We start from the raw sequence: 26,180 nt of genomic DNA, 5'->3' as shown, positions 1-26,180 counted from the left end.
TCAGAATAAATATCTATGTGAAACTACGGTACAGAAAAATATGTATTATGTCTCTGTCTTCATTCTGTCAGCTTTATGATAATGTCTCTGTCTGATAAATGCTGTTCATTGTAAAACGCTGAAAATAAACATTGGCCAATCAAATCTTTCTGGTATGTGTGTTTTCTGGGTGTGTGTAATAACATAATGACTGCTGGTGTTGCGTAGGCACTCTGGACACTCTGTTAACACAAATTCAGCACTGGTATGTGTGTTTTCTGGGTGTGTGTAATAACATAATGACTGCTGGTGTTGCGTAGGCACTCTGGACACTCTGTTAACACAAATTCAGCACTGGTATGTGTGTTGTTGGACAACAAATAAAAATTCCACTTCTCAAAATGACTGAAAGTCTCTAAAGTCAGGACACACAATGACATAATAGTAGAAAAGTACAAACTTTAATGCAGACTTCTGTACACAAAATTGCTTTCCAATTCCTTAGACTGAAACTCTTCCTGAAGGGGCCAGCCACACAGAGACCGATGAAAAGACCACTGCAGTAACACACCTGATTCAACTAACCACGGTCCAGACTGAAACCCATGATTGGTTGAATTCCAGAGCAGGTTTGACGTCATAATGACATTATTACAACAGCCCTATGACAATGTTATAACAGCGTTACAATACTGTTGTGGAACAACGTCGTCAGCTTCCTCCTAAATACAGAGAGTTAAACTCTGCCTCCAGCCGGTGGTCTTTGTGGGCGGATTCTGATTCTGGACAGGTGATGTCACCATCTCCCAGCATCTTCCACCAAGGCAGGCGACCGGACTGGAGCAAGGCATTGTGGGATTGCCGGGCGCGGGCGGCTACGGGGGCAGAGCGACTCCTGAACACGTCACAGTCGGTTACTGTGGCGACACTGAGTGAGGGGGCATCTAAGAGAGGAAGATGGATGAAGGGAGAGAACGAGGAAGAGAGAGAAAGAGAGATTGGTGTGCGCGTGTGTGATACCTACTCAGCAGTAGTTCCAGGTCGGTGTTGATCTGTGCCAGCAGGGCGTGTGTGTGAGTGTGTTCTCTCAGCTCTGCCTCTCTCCCCTGTAGATGCTGGAGCAGCAAGGCTTGGGTCTGAGCATGGAGCTTCCTACTGCCCTCTAGAGACACCACAGAGGACTACACACACAGAGAGAGATCCGTTACACAGACACACAGAGAGAGACCCGTTACACAGACACAGATCATTACACAGACACACAGAGATCGTTACACACACATACACACTCGTTACACAGACACACAGAGAGAGACCCGTTACACAGACACAGAGAGATCGTTACACAGACACACACATACACACTCGTTACACAGACACACAGAGAGAGACCCGTTACACAGACACACAGAGAGACCCGTTACACAGACACACAGAGAGAGACCCGTTACACAGACACACAGAGAGAGACCCGTTACACAGACACAGAGAGATCGTTACACAGACACACACATACACACTCGTTACACAGACACACAGAGAGAGACCCGTTACACAGACACACAGAGAGAGACCCGTTACACAGAGAGATAGTTACACACCACACACACAGTTGTTTTACTATCCTTGTGGGGACCAAATACTATTTTCCCTAACCCCTAACCCTAATTGTAACTGTAACCCGAAACCTAACCCTAAAAACAGCCTTTTTCCTTGTGGGGACAAGTGAAATGTCCCCACTTGTCCAAATATTCCTTGTTTTACTATCCTGGTGAGGACATCTGGTCCCTACAAGGATAGTAAAACCAAACACACAACTTGAAGTAATATTCAGAATCACCGGGTGCAGGGCAATATGTTCCTCCACCTCTCTCTTCAGCTCCGCCCTCCGACTGTCAGTCAAACCCCGAGGACCAATCCAAGGGGAGAGGGAAGGAGGGGCTTTCTCAGCTCTCCGCCTCTTCAGAAAGCGAAGGACCTAACAGGAGAGGGACAAAAAACTGTCAAGATGAATTCAGATGCTGCTGCATGCTAGATTTGTTTGATCGCTGTGTTCAGCTTCTGCTTACAACAGGGGTGGTCTATTGGAAGTGCATGTGAGTGTGTTAATACTGTTCTCTGCAGGACAACAGCAGCTCTGTGCTGTGTGTGTGTGTTAATACTGCTCTCTGCAGGACAACAGCAGCTCTGTGCTGTGTGTGTGTGTTAATACTGCTCTCTGCAGGACAACAGCAGCTCTGTGCTGTGAGTGTGTGTTAATACTGTTCTCTGCAGGACAACAGCAGCTCTGTGCTGTGTGTGTGTGTGTTAATACTGCTCTCTGCAGCACAACAGCAGCTCTGTGCTGTGTGTGTGTGTTTCTCCGTTGCTGGAAGTTTCGTCTCTCTCGGTGGCCTCGCCAAACCCTCTGGATCTGTATTGCAGCCTGCCTCTCCACCTCCCCGAGGTACTGCTGCACCTGACCTACACACACACACACACACACACACACGAGGACTGTAGATGGCAGGTCTAACTAAGCAAACAAACGAGCATCATTCCGCTCTGTCTCTGCTGTAACAGGTAATGTGTGTGTACCTGGGGGCAGTAGCTGCAGTAGCTGTAGTTGTTTCTGATGGAACTCTCTCCTGGCTCTCTGTCTCCTGACACACAGCTGTAGTCTCAGCTCCTTTTCCCAGCACACAGCCTGAGCCTGCTGCGCTCTCCTCCGCCGCCGCTCCCTACACACACACACACACACACACACACACACACACACACACACACACACACACACACACACACACACACACACACACACACACACACACACACACACACACACACACACACACACACACACACACACACACACAGACAGAACTGTCTGGAATTACTATGATCTTATTTAACCTTTATTTTGACAGGAAGTCATGCTGAGACCAACTTCTCTTTTACAGATGAGCCCTGGAATTACAAAAAATATACACATCAATACAAAACAGAGATACAAAACACGATCATAGATCAATGAGAAAATAAAGCCCACACACACACACACACACACACACCTGAAGCTCCTCTGCAGTGATCTGACAGCTCTGGGCAAACTCTTCACTCTCCTCCTGGTCTGATAGGATCTCCACGCTGCCTGGATGATGCATGCCGCTCTCACACACTCCTCTGGCCACGTCTGATAACACAGAGAGAGTGTAAGGCACACACACACACGAACAACAACAAACACACTATATTTTACCTCTGTGTGATCAGCTGGTTTGGGGACTTCTCTGTGCAGCAGCTTTATCAGTTGGTCCACTTCCTCATCGAAGCCCCGCCCCCTCCATTCTCGACCAATCATGCCCTCCAACCCTGCAACACACAAACCATAAAAAACATCAAGATTGCTTTTGCAAGCATATAAAGTTAACCCATGAAAAAAAATATATATCGTAACCTGGGAATATTCAAACCCCACCCCCTGACCTTTGAACCTATGGATGATAAGCTGCAGGGCGGATTCTTGTTGCCGGGCAACCAGGAGGAGCGTCCTAATTGCTGCTCCTCCCACAACAGGGTTGGATGTGTGAGCCATTCGGTACACGACGTCATCCAGAATCACAGACAAGGGGCCTTTTCCCAAACCTGCTACTAACTCACTACAGAGAAAAAGCGGGTAATGAATTGAATTGATGTGTGTGTGTGTGTGTGTGTGTGTGTGTGTGTGTGTGTGTGTGTGTGTGTGTGTGTGTGTGTGCGTGCGTGGTGATATGCTACCTGTTAGCTGTCAGAAGCTGATGCCACAGTGACACGCACACGGTTCCCACTCTCTCTTCCTCACTCATTAACATCCTCTCATAGTGGTCTGACTGCAGGACTAAGAGAGAGAAAAGAGGGGGGGCATCGTTAGTTAGCTACGAGGTCTGTTTGGTATTGGACGTTAGATCTCACCTTGTGTGGCCAGGTGACCATGGGCTTTCAGAAGCCAACACACAGAGCCCATCACTTTCTTGAAGAAACGAAACATCTCAGGCTCCCCATTCCCCTACAGAGAGAGATATGTGAGTAGACATATTTTTGTTGAGGACATTCCAAACTTCAAAAAAACGTTATGTCCCTTACCGCCAAAGCTCTGTTCATCAGCCGACTGGCCAATGACAACAGGCTGTCTGTGACGGATGGGAGCAGCCGCCTATGGAAGGCCTCAGTGTCTCCGCCCATGTCCACACCCACACAGCAGGAGCTAAAGGAGTTTGCATATGCACACAAATAAATCAATGTCAAATCACTACTACAGATATATGACCCCCACATTCATAGATCTGCTTGCATCAATTATTATTCCACCCCATCAGTTCTATCAGGGCCTTGAAGTAGTATCTGGGGTAGGTATTGTCCATTGGTAGTGTCTAGGGTTGTTTGTTTTAGTGCAGAGTAATAGACAACACATATTTGGTTATTCCTTTTTGTTGTGGTTGTGTGGTTCAAGATTCTAAAATCGTACCTGAGAATTTCTGCCAACTGAGTGGCAGTTGCGTAGCCTCCTTCAACTTTGGCATAGTTCAGTTTGAGGGCGTCTCCTGCGCAGTATTGAAGTATGCCATGGCTGAACAAGGAGTTTTTGAACGCACCCAACTCTCTATCGTCTTGGACAGATATCCTATTCAGAATATCTTCAATGTCGAAAAATAAGGAATGATTGTTAGTTGGGTATCAGGAAAAACACACAAGTGCAAGCAAAGTAAAATAACACGTTTTTCAATGTAAAAAGGTTAAACTAATTTACCTTGTAATTTTGAGAGAACTTGTGGAACCTTCTGCTCCGGCTTAATGTTTGTGCTCGCGACCAGTGATCTTAGCCCGGCGCCTGTGTCCTTTCTAGCTAGACTCATCGCGAGTTTATTACAGTAATCTTTCGCTCCCAGATCTGAAGTATAAAACCATATACAAAATTGACGAGCTACATTATTCTTCGAATGAAACCAGACACGATCAAGTTTAAATCTATTTTCGTGCTCTCTTGTTACCACAAGCACTGACGGGGAAGCTTCATTTGTTTCTACAGCAACACTACCTACGTCACTAATCTGCGACTACAGTTAGCAGGGCCACATTCCCATTAATTCTTTACAATACATAATTGTATTTATTTTTTATTAACAACAAATCAATACAAAAAGTACATGGGGAACACAAGTATTTATAAAGAATATACAAAGGACATTTGGGCTAGGGGCGGGGCTAAGGGGTACAATATCACATTACACAAGAACCTTAAGGGGCATACACACATATTTATAATTCTAACAGCTTTTTTGTTGGCACTGTATTTAATAGTCTTAAAATATAGTTCAATTTATTTTTGCAGGGTAATAAAATGTGGTGTTTTGTTTGTAAATTTACATTTGGGAATATGAAATTTGGCCAAAACAATAAGGAAATTAATTACATAAAATTGTTTCAACTTATTTCTATCGTAAATAAAGAATCCAAGCAGCACATCTCTCCATAAGAGTGTACAATCTTCATAAATGATAAATCTACTGATGTCTTGCCACAGATTCCTTACATGAATACAATTCCAAAAAATAAGCAACACTGTTTCTGGGTGGTCATTACAAAAGGTACAATCTCTGGGTTTATGTTTTTTTACTTCTTCATATAGTGGTTGGCAGGATAGAATTTATGAATCATTTAAAAAGAAACGTACTTCGTTTAGTTAATAAGTAGGTATGTGTGTGGCAACATCCAAACTTTTTTCCAACAGACATTATCAATAAAACCATTCCAATAAGGCATTACTGGATAAGGAAAGAATTTGGAAACAAGGCTTGTATAGCTCTATTGTTGTTGGATGAACTAAAAGAAAAACTCATCTTAGGATGCTTCCTTTTACGGTTAGTCAGGTCTTGACACGTTCCTGAATAACAGAGCAACACCTGAGGGAATGGCATCTAAAACTATTTCAACATCTTTAGGTGTTACAGGGCTCTTGTAAAGTGATAAGAATTCCTTACAATAAGTAAAATACCCTCTGCATTTACAAGTTGTCTCACCAATAGGATATTATTTCGGAACCAATATTCTAAAAACAAAGAAGTATTTTTATACAATATATCCATCCTGACTATTCCATATACACTGCTCAAAAAAATAATAAAGGGAACACTTAAACAACACAATGTAACTCCAAGTCAATCACACTTCTGTGAAATCAAACTGTCCACTTAGGAAGCAACACTGATTGACAATAAATTTCACATGCTGTTGTGCAAATGGAATAGACAACAGGTGGAAATTATAGGCATTTAGCAAGACACCCCCAATAAAGGAGTGGTTCTGCAGAGGGGGACCACAGACCACTTCTCAGTTCCTATGCTTCCTGGCTGATGTTTTGGTCACTTTTGAATGCTGGCGGTGCTTTCACTCTAGTGGTAGCATGAGACGGAGTCTACAACCCACACAAGTGGCTCAGGTAGTGCAGCTCATCCAGAATGGCACATCAATGCGAGCTGTGGCAAGAAGGTTTGCTGTGTCTGTCAGCGTAGTGTCCAGAGCATGGAGGCGCTACCAGGAGACAGGCCAGTACATCAGGAGACATGGAGGAGGCTGTAGGAGGGCAACAACCCAGCAGCAGGACCGCTACCTCCGCCTTTGTGCAAGGAGGAGCACTGCCAGAGCCCTGCAAAATGACCTCCAGCAGGCCACAAATGTGCATGTGTCTGCTCAAACGGTCAGAAACAGACTCCATGAGGGTGGTATGAGGGCCCGACGTCCACAGGTGGGGGTTGTGCTTACAGCCCAACACCGTGCAGGACGTTTGGCATTTGCCAGAGAACACCAATATTGGCAAATTCACCACTGGTGCCCTGTGCTCTTCACAGATAAAAGCAGGTTCACACTGAGCACGTGACAGACGTGACAGAGTCTGGAGACGCCGTGGAGAACGTTCTGCTGCCTGCAACATCCTCCAGCATGACCGGTTTGGCGGTGGGTCAGTCATGGTGTGGGGTGGCATTTCTTTCTGTTCCCCAGACCTGAATCCAATTGAGCACATCTGGGACATCATGTCTCGCTCCATCCACAGTTGCACCACAGACTGTCCAGGAGTTGGCGGATGCTTTAGTCCAGGTCTGGGAGGAGATACCTCAGGAGACCATCCGCCACCTCATCAGGACCATGCCCAGGCGTTGTAGGGAGGTCATACAGGCACGTGGAGGCCACACACTACTGAGCCTCATTTTGACTTGTTTTAAGGACATTACATCAAAGTTGGATCAGCCTGTAGTGTGGTTTTCCAGACCTCCATGGGTTGATCAATTTTATTTCCATTGATCATTTTTGTGTGATTTTGTTGTCAGCACATTCAACTATGTAAAGAAAAAAGTATTTAATAAGAATATTTCATTCATTCAGATCTAGGATGTGTTATTTTAGTGTTCCATTTTTTTTTTGGAGCAGTGTATAATATCTGTGTGGAGAAAAATGATCCTTATAAATGAAGGACCGTAAGAAGAAAACCTGCCGACCTGCAGAGAGTTTCACTGGAACTTTGTCAATATTATAATTGCAAACTAACATGAAGTTAAGGCTACCAAAAGTAGAGAAGACATGATGAGGAATAAAGTTCCACATGGAAGTGTAACTTCTTATGAATCTTATGATCTTAAAAGTATTATTTAAGGATCCGCCCCTTTTTTCCCCAATTTTCTCCTGAAATGACATACTCCAATCTAACTGCCTGTAGCTCAGGCCCTGAAGCAAGGATATGCATATTCTTGGTACCATTTGAAAGGAAACACTTTGAAGTTTGTGGAAATGTGTAAGGGATGTAGGAGAATATAACACAATAGATCTGGTGAAAGATAATACAAAGAAGAAAAAAAAACATTCTTCTGTATTTTTTTTCTACCATTATCTTTGAAATGCAAGAGAAAGGCCATAATGTATTATTCCAGTCCAGGTGCAACATAGATTTTGGCCACTAGATGGCAGCAGTGTATGTGCAACGTTTTAGACTAATCCAATGAGCCATTGCATTTCTGCCCAAATATGCCTAATTTGTTTATTAACTTTTTATGTTCAAAATTATGCACTCTCCTCAAACAATAGCATGATATTATTTCACTGTTATAGCTACTGTAAATTGGACAGTGCAGTTAGATTAACAAGAATTTAAGCTTTCTGCCAATATCAGATATGTCTATGTCCTGTGAAATGTTATTGTTACTTACAACCTCATCCGAATCGCATTAGCCTACATTAGCTTAACCGTCCCGTGGAAGGGACACTGATCCCGAATAAGTTTTAATTAAGGTAGTAAAGTCCAGAAAATTCAGCCCACCATACTCATAAGTCTTCATTACAACAGTTTTCCTAATGTAATGGGTACGGTTTCTCACAGAAAGTTGAGAAGCATCTGGTTTATCTTCTTGCTTATTTTACCGTCAAGATATAAAGGTAGCGCGGCATGTGTCAGCCTAGAGATACCTTCAGCCTTGGTTATTAGGACTCTTCCTTTTAAGGATAAGTCCCTCTGTAGCCATTGATTTAGCTTCTTCTGGGGTTTTTTAACAAGAGGGTTCAAATTGAGTAAGCCTCCATACTTCTGATCCTTAGTAATGGTTATGCCTAAATATGTAAGTTCTTCTTTCACTGGAATACCATAATATGAAGGTGTCACAATCTTTAACAGCCATGAGTTCACATTTATTAATGTTAAGATACAGACCAGACGCTTTGGAAAAGGATTCTATCACATTGATCGATATAGGAATCTGACTAGCGTCTTTCAGAAAAAGTGTAGTATCATCAGCCAGCTGGCTTATAATAATTTCTTTACCAGCTATGGAAATACCTTGTACAGGACTATTATTTAAAGAATTTGTAAGTAGTTGGGTGATTAATAAAATAGATACGGTGAGATCGGACAACATTGCATAATTCCTCTCTTTAACTCAAATCTAGGTGAGGTGCCATGTTTCAGTTTGATAGAGCTGTTACCATTCGTATAGAGTCTTAATAGCCTTACAGAAAAAATCCCCAAAGCCACATTTCTCAAGGGAGTGGAAGAGGAACTGATGCTCAACTGTGTCAAATGCCTTATAAAAATCTAAAGATAATATGAAGCTCTCCTCAGTTATTAGGTCTGAGTAGTCAGGTATGTCTAATACTAGTCTGATATTGTTAGAAATATGTCTGTTCCTCATAAAGCCAGACTGCGTTTCGCCAATGATTGCATCCATGACTTCTTTCATTCTTTTTTGCAAGTAGTCATTATTAAGTAGACAAAATGGACACCAGTTATGGATGAGCAGAACTTATTCTTTAGGCTTTAGGTATCAGTGTTATTAAACCCTGACTCATCGTAGGAGGGAGAACATTATTTCAATACATCATATTTCCTTCTCCCTTAATTCAAATGATGGGTTGGTTGTTAAGCATCAAAAACCGACACGTGCTCAGCTATGGGGCAAAAGAGAGATAGGGTTGGCATAGATTGTTGATAACATGTCAACTATATTTCTTCTCCAATGTTTATTGAAAACATAAATGAAGTTGTACAATGAGCACTTGTCTCTCAAATCCACCATTACAGTTGTTGGTTAGCTAGCTCAGTCAAAACATGATAGAAAAACAAATAGAACTAGCTGAAATGAGCCGCTTACGATTCCCCACGGCATGGCATCGTGTCATTGTTGCTGTCTGGCCATCCAGAATCACAACACATGGCATCGTGTCATTGTTGCTGTCTGGCCATCCAGAATCACAACACATGGCATCGTGTCATTGTTGCTGTCTGGCCATCCAGAATCACAACACATGGCATCGTGTCATTGTTGCTGTCTGGCCATCCAGAATCACAACACATGGCATCGTGTCATTGTTGCTGTCTGGCCATCCAGAATCACAACACATGGCATCGTGTCATTGTTGCTGTCTGGCCATCCAGAATCACAACACATGGCATCGTGTCATTGTTGCTGTCTGGCCATCCAGAATCACAACACATGGCATCGTGTCATTGTTGCTGTCTGGCCATCCAGAATCACAACACATGGCATCGTGTCATTGTTGCTGTCTGGCCATCCAGAATCACAACACATGGCATCGTGTCATTGTTGCTGTCTGGCCATCCAGAATCACAACACATGGCATCGTGTCATTGTTGCTGTCTGGCCATCCAGAATCACAACACATGGCATCGTGTCATTGTTGCTGTCTGGCCATCCAGAATCACAACACATGGCATCGTGTCATTGTTGCTGTCTGGCCATCCAGAATCACAACACATGGCATCGTGTCATTGTTGCTGTCTGGCCATCCAGAATCACAACACATGGCATCGTGTCATTGTTGCTGTCTGGCCATCCAGAATCACAACACATGGCATCGTGTCATTGTTGCTGTCTGGCCATCCAGAATCACAACACATGGCATCGTGTCATTGTTGCTGTCTGGCCATCCAGAATCACAACACATGGCATCGTGTCATTGTTGCTGTCTGGCCATCCAGAATCACAACACATGGCATCGTGTCATTGTTGCTGTCTGGCCATCCAGAATCACAACACATGGCATCGTGTCATTGTTGCTGTCTGGCCATCCAGAATCACAACACATGGCATCGTGTCATTGTTGCTGTCTGGCCATCCAGAATCACAACACATGGCATCGTGTCATTGTTGCTGTCTGGCCATCCAGAATCACAACACATGGCATCGTGTCATTGTTGCTGTCTGGCCATCCAGAATCACAACACATGGCATCGTGTCATTGTTGCTGTCTGGCCATCCAGAATCACAACACATGGCATCGTGTCATTGTTGCTGTCTGGCCATCCAGAATCACAACACATGGCATCGTGTCATTGTTGCTGTCTGGCCATCCAGAATCACAACACATGGCATCGTGTCATTGTTGCTGTCTGGCCATCCAGAATCACAACACATGGCATCGTGTCATTGTTGCTGTCTGGCCATCCAGAATCACAACACATGGCATCGTGTCATTGTTGCTGTCTGGCCATCCAGAATCACAACACATGGCATCGTGTCATTGTTGCTGTCTGGCCATCCAGAATCACAACACATGGCATCGTGTCATTGTTGCTGTCTGGCCATCCAGAATCACAACACATGGCATCGTGTCATTGTTGCTGTCTGGCCATCCAGAATCACAACACATGGCATCGTGTCATTGTTGCTGTCTGGCCATCCAGAATCACAACACATGGCATCGTGTCATTGTTGCTGTCTGGCCATCCAGAATCACAACACATGGCATCGTGTCATTGTTGCTGTCTGGCCATCCAGAATCACAACACATGGCATCGTGTCATTGTTGCTGTCTGGCCATCCAGAATCACAACACATGGCATCGTGTCATTGTTGCTGTCTGGCCATCCAGAATCACAACACATGGCATCGTGTCATTGTTGCTGTCTGGCCATCCAGAATCACAACACATGGCATCGTGTCATTGTTGCTGTCTGGCCATCCAGAATCACAACACATGGCATCGTGTCATTGTTGCTGTCTGGCCATCCAGAATCACAACACATGGCATCGTGTCATTGTTGCTGTCTGGCCATCCAGAATCACAACACATGGCATCGTGTCATTGTTGCTGTCTGGCCATCCAGAATCACAACACATGGCATCGTGTCATTGTTGCTGTCTGGCCATCCAGAATCACAACACATGGCATCGTGTCATTGTTGCTGTCTGGCCATCCAGAATCACAACACATGGCATCGTGTCATTGTTGCTGTCTGGCCATCCAGAATCACAACACATGGCATCGTGTCATTGTTGCTGTCTGGCCATCCAGAATCACAACACATGGCATCGTGTCATTGTTGCTGTCTGGCCATCCAGAATCACAACACATGGCATCGTGTCATTGTTGGCATCGTGTCTGGCCATCCAGAATCACAACACATGGCATCGTGTCATTGTTGCTGTCTGGCCATCCAGAATCACAACACATGGCATCGTGTCATTGTTGCTGTCTGGCCATCCAGAATCACAACACATGGCATCGTGTCATTGTTGCTGTCTGGCCATCCAGAATCACAACACATGGCATCGTGTCATTGTTGCTGTCTGGCCATCCAGAATCACAACACATGGCATCGTGTCATTGTTGCTGTCTGGCCATCCAGAATCACAACACATGGCATCGTGTCATTGTTGCTGTCTGGCCATCCAGAATCACAACACATGGCATCGTGTCATTGTTGCTGTCTGGCCATCCAGAATCACAACACATGGCATCGTGTCATTGTTGCTGTCTGGCCATCCAGAATCACAACACATGGCATCGTGTCATTGTTGCTGTCTGGCCATCCAGAATCACAACACATGGCATCGTGTCATTGTTGCTGTCTGGCCATCCAGAATCACAACACATGGCATCGTGTCATTGTTGCTGTCTGGCCATCCAGAATCACAACACATGGCATCGTGTCATTGTTGCTGTCTGGCCATCCAGAATCACAACACATGGCATCGTGTCATTGTTGCTGTCTGGCCATCCAGAATCACAACACATGGCATCGTGTCATTGTTGCTGTCTGGCCATCCAGAATCACAACACATGGCATCGTGTCATTGTTGCTGTCTGGCCATCCAGAATCACAACACATGGCATCGTGTCATTGTTGCTGTCTGGCCATCCAGAATCACAACACATGGCATCGTGTCATTGTTGCTGTCTGGCCATCCAGAATCACAACACATGGCATCGTGTCATTGTTGCTGTCTGGCCATCCAGAATCACAACACATGGCATCGTGTCATTGTTGCTGTCTGGCCATCCAGAATCACAACACATGGCATCGTGTCATTGTTGCTGTCTGGCCATCCAGAATCACAACACATGGCATCGTGTCATTGTTGCTGTCTGGCCATCCAGAATCACAACACATGGCATCGTGTCATTGTCGTGTCATTGTTGCTGGCCATCCAGAATCACAACACATGGCATCGTGTCATTGTTGCTGTCTGGCCATCCAGAATCACAACACATGGCATCGTGTCATTGTTGCTGTCTGGCCATCCAGAATCACAACACATGGCATCGTGTCATTGTTGCTGTCTGGCCATCCAGAATCACAACACATGGCATCGTGTCATTGTTGCTGTCTGGCCATCCAGAATCACAACACATGGCATCGTGTCATTGTTGCTGTCTGGCCATCCAGAATCACAACACATGGCATCGTGTCATTGTTGCTGTCTGGCCATCCAGAATCACAACACATGGCATCGTGTCATTGTTGCTGTCTGGCCATCCAGAATCACAACACATGGCATCGTGTCATTGTTGCTGTCTGGCCATCCAGAATCACAACACATGGCATCGTGTCATTGTTGCTGTCTGGCCATCCAGAATCACAACACATGGCATCGTGTCATTGTTGCTGTCTGGCCATCCAGAATCACAACACATGGCATCGTGTCATTGTTGCTGTCTGGCCATCCAGAATCACAACACATGGCATCGTGTCATTGTTGCTGTCTGGCCATCCAGAATCACAACACATGGCATCGTGTCATTGTTGCTGTCTGGCCATCCAGAATCACAACACATGGCATCGTGTCATTGTTGCTGTCTGGCCATCCAGAATCACAACACATGGCATCGTGTCATTGTTGCTGTCTGGCCATCCAGAATCACAACACATGGCATCGTGTCATTGTTGCTGTCTGGCCATCCAGAATCACAACACATGGCATCGTGTCATTGTTGCTGTCTGGCCATCCAGAATCACAACACATGGCATCGTGTCATTGTTGCTGTCTGGCCATCCAGAATCACAACACATGGCATCGTGTCATTGTTGCTGTCTGGCCATCCAGAATCACAACACATGGCATCGTGTCATTGTTGCTGTCTGGCCATCCAGAATCACAACACATGGCATCGTGTCATTGTTGCTGTCTGGCCATCCAGAATCACAACACATGGCATCGTGTCATTGTTGCTGTCTGGCCATCCAGAATCACAACACATGGCATCGTGTCATTGTTGCTGTCTGGCCATCCAGAATCACAACACATGGCATCGTGTCATTGTTGCTGTCTGGCCATCCAGAATCACAACACATGGCATCGTGTCATTGTTGCTGTCTGGCCATCCAGAATCACAACACATGGCATCGTGTCATTGTTGCTGTCTGGCCATCCAGAATCACAACACATGGCATCGTGTCATTGTTGCTGTCTGGCCATCCAGAATCACAACACATGGCATCGTGTCATTGTTGCTGTCTGGCCATCCAGAATCACAACACATGGCATCGTGTCATTGTTGCTGTCTGGCCATCCAGAATCACAACACATGGCATCGTGTCATTGTTGCTGTCTGGCCATCCAGAATCACAACACATGGCATCGTGTCATTGTTGCTGTCTGGCCATCCAGAATCACAACACATGGCATCGTGTCATTGTTGCTGTCTGGCCATCCAGAATCACAACACATGGCATCGTGTCATTGTTGCTGTCTGGCCATCCAGAATCACAACACATGGCATCGTGTCATTGTTGCTGTCTGGCCATCCAGAATCACAACACATGGCATCGTGTCATTGTTGCTGTCTGGCCATCCAGAATCACAACACATGGCATCGTGTCATTGTTGCTGTCTGGCCATCCAGAATCACAACACATGGCATCGTGTCATTGTTGCTGTCTGGCCATCCAGAATCACAACACATGGCATCGTGTCATTGTTGCTGTCTGGCCATCCAGAATCACAACACATGGCATCGTGTCATTGTTGCTGTCTGGCCATCCAGAATCACAACACATGGCATCGTGTCATTGTTGCTGTCTGGCCATCCAGAATCACAACACATGGCATCGTGTCATTGTTGCTGTCTGGCCATCCAGAATCACAACACATGGCATCGTGTCATTGTTGCTGTCTGGCCATCCAGAATCACAACACATGGCATCGTGTCATTGTTGCTGTCTGGCCATCCAGAATCACAACACATGGCATCGTGTCATTGTTGCTGTCTGGCCATCCAGAATCACAACACATGGCATCGTGTCATTGTTGCTGTCTGGCCATCCAGAATCACAACACATGGCATCGTGTCATTGTTGCTGTCTGGCCATCCAGAATCACAACACATGGCATCGTGTCATTGTTGCTGTCTGGCCATCCAGAATCACAACACATGGCATCGTGTCATTGTTGCTGTCTGGCCATCCAGAATCACAACACATGGCATCGTGTCATTGTTGCTGTCTGGCCATCCAGAATCACAACACATGGCATCGTGTCATTGTTGCTGTCTGGCCATCCAGAATCACAACACATGGCATCGTGTCATTGTTGCTGTCTGGCCATCCAGAATCACAACACATGGCATCGTGTCATTGTTGCTGTCTGGCCATCCAGAATCACAACACATGGCATCGTGTCATTGTTGCTGTCTGGCCATCCAGAATCACAACACATGGCATCGTGTCATTGTTGCTGTCTGGCCATCCAGAATCACAACACATGGCATCGTGTCATTGTTGCTGTCTGGCCATCCAGAATCACAACACATGGCATCGTGTCATTGTTGCTGTCTGGCCATCCAGAATCACAACACATGGCATCGTGTCATTGTTGCTGTCTGGCCATCCAGAATCACAACACATGGCATCGTGTCATTGTTGCTGTCTGGCCATCCAGAATCACAACACATGGCATCGTGTCATTGTTGCTGTCTGGCCATCCAGAATCACAACACATGGCATCGTGTCATTGTTGCTGTCTGGCCATCCAGAATCACAACACATGGCATCGTGTCATTGTTGCTGTCTGGCCATCCAGAATCACAACACATGGCATCGTGTCATTGTTGCTGTCTGGCCATCCAGAATCACAACACATGGCATCGTGTCATTGTTGCTGTCTGGCCATCCAGAATCACAACACATGGCATCGTGTCATTGTTGCTGTCTGGCCATCCAGAATCACAACACATGGCATCGTGTCATTGTTGCTGTCTGGCCATCCAGAATCACAACACATGGCATCGTGTCATTGTTGCTGTCTGGCCATCCAGAATCACAACACATGGCATCGTGTCATTGTTGCTGTCTGGCCATCCAGAATCACAACACATGGCATCGTGTCATTGTTGCTGTCTGGCCATCCAGAATCACAACACATGGCATCGTGTCATTGTTGCTGTCTGGCCATCCAGAATCACAACACATGGCATCGTGTCATTGTTGCTGTCTGGCCATCCAGAATCACAACACATGGCATCGTGTCATTGTTGCTGTCTGGCCATCCAGAATCACAACACATGGCATCGTGTCATTGTTGCTGTCTGGCCATCCAGAATCACAACACATGGCATCGTGTCATTGTTGCTGTCTGGCCATCCAGAATCACAACACATGGCATCGTGTCATTGTTGCTGTCTGGCCATCCAGAATCACAACACATGGCATCGTGTCATTGTTGCTGTCTGGCCATCCAGAATCACAACACATGGCATCGTGTCATTGTTGCTGTCTGGCCATCCAGAATCACAACACATGGCATCGTGTCATTGTTGCTGTCTGGCCATCCAGAATCACAACACATGGCATCGTGTCATTGTTGCTGTCTGGCCATCCAGAATCACAACACATGGCATCGTGTCATTGTTGCTGTCTGGCCATCCAGAATCACAACACATGGCATCGTGTCATTGTTGCTGTCTGGCCATCCAGAATCACAACACATGGCATCGTGTCATTGTTGCTGTCTGGCCATCCAGAATCACAACACATGGCATCGTGTCATTGTTGCTGTCTGGCCATCCAGAATCACAACACATGGCATCGTATCATTGTTGCTGTCTGGCCATCCAGAATCACAACACATGGCATCGTGTCATTGTTGCTGTCTGGCCATCCAGAATCACAACACATGGCATCGTGTCATTGTTGCTGTCTGGCCATCCAGAATCACAACACATGGCATCGTGTCATTGTTGCTGTCTGGCCATCCAGAATCACAACACATGGCATCGTGTCATTGTTGCTGTCTGGCCATCCAGAATCACAACACATGGCATCGTGTCATTGTTGCTGTCTGGCCATCCAGAATCACAACACATGGCATCGTGTCATTGTTGCTGTCTGGCCATCCAGAATCACAACACATGGCATCGTGTCATTGTTGCTGTCTGGCCATCCAGAATCACAACACATGGCATCGTGTCATTGTTGCTGTCTGGCCATCCAGAATCACAACACATGGCATCGTGTCATTGTTGCTGTCTGGCCATCCAGAATCACAACACATGGCATCGTGTCATTGTTGCTGTCTGGCCATCCAGAATCACAACACATGGCATCGTGTCATTGTTGCTGTCTGGCCATCCAGAATCACAACACATGGCATCGTGTCATTGTTGCTGTCTGGCCATCCAGAATCACAACACATGGCATCGTGTCATTGTTGCTGTCTGGCCATCCAGAATCACAACACATGGCATCGTGTCATTGTTGCTGTCTGGCCATCCAGAATCACAACACATGGCATCGTGTCATTGTTGCTGTCTGGCCATCCAGAATCACAACACATGGCATCGTGTCATTGTTGCTGTCTGGCCATCCAGAATCACAACACATGGCATCGTGTCATTGTTGCTGTCTGGCCATCCAGAATCACAACACATGGCATCGTGTCATTGTTGCTGTCTGGCCATCCAGAATCACAACACATGGCATCGTGTCATTGTTGCTGTCTGGCCATCCAGAATCACAACACATGGCATCGTGTCATTGTTGCTGTCTGGCCATCCAGAATCACAACACATGGCATCGTGTCATTGTTGCTGTCTGGCCATCCAGAATCACAACACATGGCATCGTGTCATTGTTGCTGTCTGGCCATCCAGAATCACAACACATGGCATCGTGTCATTGTTGCTGTCTGGCCATCCAGAATCACAACACATGGCATCGTGTCATTGTTGCTGTCTGGCCATCCAGAATCACAACACATGGCATCGTGTCATTGTTGCTGTCTGGCCATCCAGAATCACAACACATGGCCTTCTGCCCCATTGAAGCGCGTGCTTCGTTTTCCTGAAGTTCTCAGGTAACCCGTCTTTAAAGTAAAGAATAAATAGTGACGAAAAAAGAATAACTATTTCATTTGCCATTTCATTCAAATAAAGTACAATTAAAAAGAAACCTAAAAAAAGACATTGGTTATTTTATTACATTGGAATAGATTCAGACTACCTCGGTGTGTGTGTGTGTGTGTGTCTCTGTCTCATCGCTTGAGGTCCTGCTTTATAGTTCTCTGCAAGCTGGCAATGCTGGCGTCCAGAGCGGCCAGCCCGTTCCGGAACTCCTGTTCGTCACGCGTGTCAAAGGTCGAGCTTGACCCTGCACTCCAATCAGAAGCCAAGGATCTGACCTCACATAAGGAGAGGCCAGTGGAGTCAAGCGAAGAGTTCCGCCCCTTGCCCGGTGATGCCATATCCATGTCCAGACGGCGCCGGTGACTCTGGGACAGGTCAGAGTGTCCAGCGCCATTAGAGCAGAGTCCGTTTGATTGGTGGAGATTAGATAATAGGCTTTTTAATTGAGGGAAACTCTCGAGGGCAACACCAAGGCTCTGAAGACCCTGTGGTCCTCCTCCTCTCTGTGACATCACAGTAAGTGGTGACCCCCCTCCTCTCTGTGACATCACAGGAAGCGGTAACCCCTCAACAGGAAGTGGTGACCTCACAGTCTCTCTCAGTGGGGCGAAGGCCAAAGGTGGGGTGGCTTTTCTTTCCAGAGCCACACACAGACCCACTTCCTGATCCGCAGACGCACACACACTCTGACCACCTGGTGTACACACACTGAAGTCCTGCTGGTGTGTGTAGTGGCACTCAGGGCCTTTACAGGGCAGGGAGACAGAACCACACCCCTTCTGCTCCAACGACCACAGGTATTGGCTGACTGGGTGGTCTGACGGACCCTGCTGGTCCTGGTATTGGTCCAGAGCTCGTTTAGTGAGAGGGAGGCGGGACGTAGGGATGTCAGTCACAGCAGGAAACTCAGTGACAGGGACCTGTAGAGCTCTGAGAGAGACAGGTTGAGAGAGAAGGGTATAAAGAAAGAGCGGGAGAAAAATACAGAGAGAGAGAGAAACAGACAGACAGAGGACAGGTCGAGAGAGAGAAACAGACAGACAGAGGACAGGTCGAGAGAGAGAAACAGACAGACAGAGGACAGGTCGAGAGAGAGAAACAGACAGACAGAGGACAGGTCGAGAGAGAGAAACAGACAGACAGAGGACAGGTCGAGAGAGAGAAACAGACAGACAGAGGACAGGTCGAGAGAGAGAAACAGAGACAGACAGAGGACAGGTCGAGAGAGAGAAACAGACAGACAGAGGACAGGTCGAGAGAGAGAAACAGACAGACAGAGGACAGGTCGAGAGAGAGAAACAGAGAGAGAAACAGACAGACAGAGGACAGGTCGAGAGAGAGAAACAGAGACAGACAGAGGACAGGTCGAGAGAGAGAAACAGAGACAGACAGAGGACAGGTCGAGAGAGAGAAACAGAGACAGACAGAGGACAGGTCGAGAGAGAGAGAAACAGACAGACAGAGGACAGGTCGAGAGAGAGAAACAGACAGACAGAGGACAGGTCGAGAGAGAGAAACAGAGAGAGAAACAGAGACAGACAGAGGACAGGTCGAGAGAGAGAGAAACAGACAGACAGAGGACAGGTCGAGAGAGAGAAACAGACAGACAGAGGACAGGTCGAGAGAGAGAAATGGTCAGTAAAAAATAAAAACTCCAATACATTTTTAGAAAGTACACACACACACACACACACACACACACACACACACACACACACACACACACACACACACACACACACACACACACACACACACACACACACACACACACACACACACACACACACACACACACACACACACACACACACACACACACACCTACACACCTACACACCTGAGGTGCTCCTGTAGTGTGTGGATCTCTGTCTCCCTCTTCTGGGTATTGAGGGCCAGTGCAGCATTCTCCTTCTGACACTCCTGCAGCCTGCGGTTACAGCCCTGCACCTCACCCAGAGCAGACTGCACGTCTACACACAGACACACACACAGACACACTTATATACATGTATTAGATAATACACACAGACACCTCAGAGATCCTTTAATCTCAGCGTAATATGGATCAGTTTAAGGCCCTGATCTTCATGTATTTAGAAATCAAATAGAAAAGAAGCGGAGTACGTTCCCCCCTCATCTATTACCTTTACTGATACGACTACACTCCGCCTCACTCTGCTGCAGCTGGCTCTGTGTGTCCACCAGGGCTTGCCGTAGCCCAGTGTTGCCGCGCTGCAGCTCTTGCAGGCTTGTGTGAGCATCGTTGAGCTCCGACTGCAGAGCTGACACTAAGAGACAGAGGAGGTTAGACAGGCGACACCAAGAGACAGAGGAGGTTAGACAGGCGACACTAAGAGACAGATGAGGCTTTAGACAGGCGACACTAAGACACAGAGGAGGTTAGATACTCAGAGATACAGACACACGATAATAACCTCTCACTGATAGACAGTTGAAAGAGGGCCGGGCAGTTTATCTTACTGTCAGTGTCACAGTGGACATCTCTGGCCTCCCTCTCTGCTCGCTCTCTCTCCTGCAACTGTTGGTTCACTATCCTCAGACGCCTGAACACACACGTTAAAGTGATCAATCTTCTGTATGAAACACACACACACACACACACGGGTGATGGTGCTGACCTGCGTAGCAGTGCGTTCTCACTGCGTAGAGGTTGCAGGACCAGAGCAATCTCAGCCTGGATGTTAGAGCTGCCCACCATGACAGGAAGTAGAGACACTGTCTGCTCCAGCTCACACACCAGACGCTCTGCTACACTGTCTACAGAGGAGGGGGAGGAGGGAGGGAAGAGAGGGAAGAGAGAGAGTGGCGGAGATTGAATTTGATTAACATTTGATTAAATAGTAATTTTGACTGATTGATGAGTTGACTGATTATTTTGACAGGTTGGTTGATTGATTGATTACCTTGGCCAGCGAGCAGAGCCTTCAACTCTCCAAGGAGGTACTGAACAGTCATCACCTGCCGAGCGGTTCCCTCTGGACTACAGCCCTTAGAGCCCAGCGCCAGCGGCAGGCGTGTGTACGAGTGTGTGTGGTTGGGAGCCACACCTGGATGTGTGTGTTGTAAGTATGCCTGTACAGGCACTGGATCTATGTGTGTGTGTGGATGTGTGTATGCCAGCTGGGTGTGTGTTTGTATGCTAAAGCAGGTCTGGGCGCTAGTGTCTCTCACTGGACACTCCTCTTCCTCCTCTCCAGCGTTACCCTCCATGTGGCCGCAAGCCTCCCTGGCTAAGGTCCCTCCATCCTGGGTAGAAACCAGCTGGCCCCCCCTGTCCAGGGATGTAGCATCTGGGGCAGACTGTGGTTGAGTGTTGGCAAGGGGGTGAGGTTGGGGGTGAGGATGAATTTCAGAGAAGAGTACTGGTGGTCCCTGACGAGAGGGAGAGCAGGAAGATGAGATTGGATGTCCACTTTCTCCAGACACAGAGCTGTCTGAGGGCAGGGGGGCAGACAGGGCTAGCCTCTCCACAGAGGGAGCACCGAGGTGCAGGCCACAGGACCTGGAGCTCCCCTGGGCAGCCGAACCTCCAACCCCAGAGACAAAGCCTCTTGGCTGGGCTGCGAGGAGAGAGAGCACTGGTCCTGTGAGAGGGGCTGTGGGTAGGGAGGTAGCTACAGCTCCAGGAGAAGCTAACGGAGCTGTGGAGCTAGAGCCCCCCAGGTGGACTGATGCCACCCCAATGATGGAGCCTCCAGGCTGGGCTAGAGGGACTGAGGGGCCTGGGGGGAGTGTGTTGTTAGGGGGGAGTCTTTGGGGACTCAGGGTGGGGGTGGAGGTGGTCAGGCGACAGTTAAACCGAGCATCTGACTTCGGCTCTGACGTTCCGGCCAAACTCTGAACTTTGTTCCTCATCCCAGGATACGACAGGGATGACAGGATCGTCTTCTGCACGGGAGCTGGAGCAGAGAGTTATCCATTTTTGCACACCAACACATACGCACACACAGAGACACACACAGAGAGACACACACACAGAGACACACACAGGTCCCACCTGTTTTTTTAGCAGTCTGAGTGACAGGTCTCTTTGTCTGCTTCCTCCTCTCTATGTCTACCCTCTCATTTCCCAGAGTGCACAGCGGTCGGGATTTGGCGGCTCGAGTCTTCCCTGCTCCCCTGACGGAGATTGGCTTGGCCTCTATCACACAATGCAAACACTTTGGTCAATAATTTCAACTAGACATGTAAAGGTTCTGTAGAAACAGAGTAAGTAGTTGACTGGTACCTGCCGTCTCTGCCTGGAGAATGACATTGAGCAGCGCAGCACACTGATCCAGACCCTGGTGAATGGTTGTCACCTTAGAGAGAGCACAGATGCAAACCATCTTACCATATAATCACTGTTAGGTGATTATAACTCTTATTAATATATTACACAAATAGGCTTGTTATTAACTTGTTATTAACGTTGCTACTGACTGTTTATGGATGTGTTATTACCTGGTCCTCTGAGTCTGTGGAGTAGAGGGAATAAGCCGGCTCAGTAGAAGTGACTAGTGGACGCCCTGCTCCCCTACAGAACAGAGTGACAGTGAATGGATATAATGACACTCTGCAACAGGGATGTTTATCAGTCCTGTGTGTTCTCTTACCTAGGGGGACGGATAAACTCAATATACTTTAAACTGACAAAAATAAATGATAATGGACCTACATCAAGTTTCTTGACTGTGCCCAGTTCACTAATAGGTTGATGTTTATTGTCATGACTCATTCCCTGGAGACAGAACAGAGCTTTTTCTGCTAGATGGGCCAGCTGCAAAGTCCAAATCTGCTACATTGTAAAAAAAATTATGAAACAAAAATGTGCTTTTTGGTCTTAATTTGAAGGTTAGGGTTAGGCATTAGGTTTAGTAGTGTGGTTAAGTTTAGGTTAAAATCAGATGTTTATGCCACTCTACAGAGCTGCCTCCAGGGCAAGATTCATGACAACAAATGCCAATCTGCTCGCTAATAATAACCTAAATGAAAGCTAGACAGTCAGAGAGCCTTGAAAATTCCAAAAACGATGGACAGATGACTATTTTTTGCACATTTTTGGCGGCGAGGAAATATTTCAGTGCGGTCCTCCAGACCTCGTTGAAGACCCCGGGGATAAACGACTTACCTCTTCTTTGAGCCCTGGCCCCTCCCACCAGTCAGTCTTCCAGAGGATATCACCTGTCAGTCAAAAACAGGGGCTGAATCTGAATACACTCTAAAATGGTGTCCTTTCCCTGAGAGGCTAGGGGGGAAAGCTAGACACCACCATATGAGACTAATTACATTCATTATCAAGACGGCTAAGAACCAGTTCGCAGGCACATTGTGGATAGCTGAGATGTCTTACCTTGTGTCTAGCAAGCCCTTGCTTTGGCATAGCTGGCCAGTCAACTGCTGTCCAAATCGAAGGAAGAAAAACGATGGTAGCTAACCAATTCTTTCCAAGAGTAGCCCTAATAAACTATCTGCAAACTGCACTAACTTTGAGTGCACAAAATGTCTGAAGCATTTTCTGACTGACTATCTAGAGCGAAACTAGTTGATGTTGTCACGTTGAAGCTTTTGTTACAGTTATTATTAGCTTAATTTTTTTACTGGCGCTAGCATAAACAGGAACCGGCGGGTTTTGTTTGAAACGGGAAATAACGTCGTGACCAATGAAAACATCGCTGCCAAACATCCAATGAATGTTATTGGCGGATGTAAGCTGATGTCGTAATTTCCAGTTTATCGATTGAATGAAGCAAATGTCACTCAAATGTAGCCCCCTCCTCTCCTCCCTAAATGTTGGTCTGACGACGCTGAATTCGGTGTCACCATGGAGACGACATGATACAAATTAACACCAACGATTGTTTTATTACCATTAGCATTTTTTTATGTGTTTCCTGGGAATATGTGATTCAAACAATATATTGTGTTGTTGGATTAATGTAAATCTTACTATGGAAAGAAATGTTATGATATAAATAAATATATGTTCAATGTTACCACTTCCAGTGGTACACACACAGAGACACAGTCTGACTGGATACAGTTTATTTACACAACGAGTGCAGATTAAGAATGAACATCAACATTGACAAACAGCAGGGTTGGGAGTGAGGGATAAAAGCAACAAGCGGGATTCCCTAGAAAATATATATACACAGTAGAAAAGTATTGTGCTGTTGTTGTTTTTTGCAGTTACATTTTTTAATGATTTTTTTATGAAATGGAGCGATCCCTCTCGAGTCTCTGTAAAAGTTGGTCCCATGAGCCAGGAAAGATCATGGGTGGTGTAGTAGCCTAGGTGCCAGACTTTCTGCATTCAAGAACACTACATCCTTTACCTTCACCTTGACAAGATCACAACAAAGGAGTCAGTTGGCTATAAAGCAGAAACAGACTGGGACTTTTGGATGGTCAGGCAAGGATAAGACAGGGACCTTTATTTTAGGGTAGTATGGGGTATCAACTCCTGTCCTCGAGGGCCACAGTGTCTACTGGTTTTCATACTTCTCTTTTAATCAGAGACCGATTTCTACCTGGGAAACCAGGTGTGTGTGCACTCTGCAGCCAATCATTATCAGTAACATTAAACGATCAATCAAGTGCCAGGGAGAAAGGAAAACCAGCAGGACTGAGGAACTGGAGGGCCTGAGCTTTGAAAAACCCTGTTGGAGGTTAAAGGTATTAAAGGTAGTAAATAGTAAACATAGTCAATGTAGTGAACGTAGCGAGCGCTGTACACGTTTCACTGTCACACAGCAGCAGACGGAGAAGAGGGAACCTTGTAGGAGTGAGCTTTTCGAACACTATTCTCAGTGTTCAATTCTGGCATCTTACAGCTGGATAGGAGTGGGTTAAGAACCCTTTGTGATGTCGTTATCAATTAGAATTGGTTGGAATGTTCAACAAGAAGAAACTCTTCAAACTTCTCCCCCTCCCTTCTCAATATCCTATGACAGCGATCATGTCATTTGCTGACATCATTACACAGCTTTAGAGACACATACTGTACATCACTAATACTAATTGGACAAAAAACAACTGTTTATTTTTGCTGTTCTGTTTTGCTTGTCATGTCTGCTATTAACTGATAAACTGGAAATGCTATGTAGCTATTAAATGACCAGACTGTGTTGCTACTAAATGTCCAGTCACTGTCATCGCGTATCAAGTTCCTCCCTCTACCCGACCCCTTTCAACAGTCTTCGGGTTTAGAGGGCAGAAAGTCAAAGTGCATGGTGGGTTGCAGGTTGATTCCAGGGCTACAGTCCAGGGTTTTGGGAGGGTTATAAACAGTTATAATCAGCAAAGAAGCTTCATAACATGTGTAAGTAACACAGAGGGGATGGGGGGTGGGGGCAGTGATGTCAGACCAGACAGGTGAGGTCACAGGTAATCTTGATGTCTGTCTTGCTATAGAGTTCAGAGTTCAGCTTCTCTCTGGTAGAGTCACTACTTCTGAGACCGGGTCAATCTCCCCCCTCTCTCTAACTGCCTCTCTTTTTCCCCACGCTTCTCTCCTCTCTCTATCTCATTGTTATTCCCCTTTATCTTTCCCACCTAGCTTTCCCTCACCCCTCTCCCTCCCCTCTACCCTGTATATCTCTCTCTCTCTCTCTGAGAGTTTAGCAGTGTTATTCAGTGTGGGTGGGATCACAGAAGAAGCGAGAGCTGCGTTTGGCCGTCCTGGCAGTGAAAGGGACGGTCTTCAGCACTGCAGACAAAAAACAGCCAATCAAAACACAGCACTAAACTACAGTGTGTGTGTGTGTGAGTGTGAGTGTGCGTACCTGTAATGATGTCCTCTATAGCTCCATCTTTGCCCTCGTAGACATGTCTGCTGTCTTTACCGCCCTGTCGCCTCCTCAGCTCTGTGATCAGGGACTCCTGCTGCCGCTGCTTTGGACGGTTGGACGGGGACTGTGTGTGTGTGTGTGTGTGTGTGTGTGTGTGTGTGTGTGTGTGTTTGTGAGAGAGGTAGAAATAAAGTAGATATGTGTTGGTGAATCAATGTATGTGTGAGGAGTAGAGAAGGAAAGATGGGGAGCGATAAAGAGAGGGAA

At 46.4% G+C, this 26,180-nt stretch overlaps 3 protein-coding genes across 3 annotated transcripts in view; all 3 read right to left on the bottom strand.

The window, feature by feature from the left end:
• Nucleotides 1–423: 423 nt before the first annotated feature.
• On the bottom strand, nucleotides 424–5,028 carry LOC139412782 (IQ calmodulin-binding motif-containing protein 1-like). Its single transcript, XM_071159492.1, has 13 exons — nucleotides 4,745–5,028; nucleotides 4,463–4,631; nucleotides 4,081–4,201; nucleotides 3,910–4,003; nucleotides 3,736–3,835; nucleotides 3,445–3,617; nucleotides 3,218–3,330; nucleotides 3,030–3,151; nucleotides 2,557–2,699; nucleotides 2,294–2,442; nucleotides 1,820–1,957; nucleotides 1,004–1,160; nucleotides 424–923 (listed from the first exon to the last, which is right to left on the bottom strand). The coding sequence occupies exons 1-13, from the start codon at nucleotides 4,848–4,850 to the stop codon at nucleotides 691–693; spliced, it is 1,818 nt and encodes a 605-aa protein (XP_071015593.1). The 5' UTR covers nucleotides 4,851–5,028; the 3' UTR covers nucleotides 424–690.
• Nucleotides 5,029–17,988: 12,960 nt separating this feature from the next.
• Nucleotides 17,989–23,681, bottom strand: LOC139412800 (coiled-coil domain-containing protein 14-like). The gene is made up of 11 exons (XM_071159521.1): nucleotides 23,474–23,681; nucleotides 23,252–23,304; nucleotides 22,585–22,657; nucleotides 22,370–22,442; nucleotides 22,139–22,282; nucleotides 21,045–22,040; nucleotides 20,760–20,898; nucleotides 20,602–20,684; nucleotides 20,265–20,408; nucleotides 19,958–20,090; nucleotides 17,989–19,047 (listed from the first exon to the last, which is right to left on the bottom strand). Exons 1-11 carry the CDS (start codon nucleotides 23,501–23,503, stop codon nucleotides 18,246–18,248), a joined length of 2,670 nt encoding a protein of 889 aa, XP_071015622.1. The 5' UTR covers nucleotides 23,504–23,681; the 3' UTR covers nucleotides 17,989–18,245.
• Nucleotides 23,682–25,597: 1,916 nt separating this feature from the next.
• The window catches only part of LOC139412799 (formin-like protein 2), a 28,259-nt gene continuing 27,676 nt past the window's right edge, over nucleotides 25,598–26,180 (bottom strand). Inside the window, exons 26-27 of the mRNA XM_071159520.1 lie at nucleotides 25,908–26,037; nucleotides 25,598–25,831 (exon numbers count right to left, since the gene is read on the bottom strand). Of these exons, the coding sequence (XP_071015621.1) occupies nucleotides 25,752–25,831; nucleotides 25,908–26,037 (210 nt within the window). The 3' untranslated portion in view covers nucleotides 25,598–25,751. The remainder of the gene's footprint in view (nucleotides 25,832–25,907; nucleotides 26,038–26,180) is intronic.

This window comes from Oncorhynchus clarkii, chromosome 7 (assembly GCF_045791955.1).
Source record: "Oncorhynchus clarkii lewisi isolate Uvic-CL-2024 chromosome 7, UVic_Ocla_1.0, whole genome shotgun sequence".
Lineage (NCBI taxonomy): Eukaryota > Metazoa > Chordata > Actinopteri > Salmoniformes > Salmonidae > Oncorhynchus > Oncorhynchus clarkii.
The sequence above is the reverse complement of the archived record's forward strand: the minus strand, read 5'-3'. Positions and strand labels throughout refer to the sequence as shown.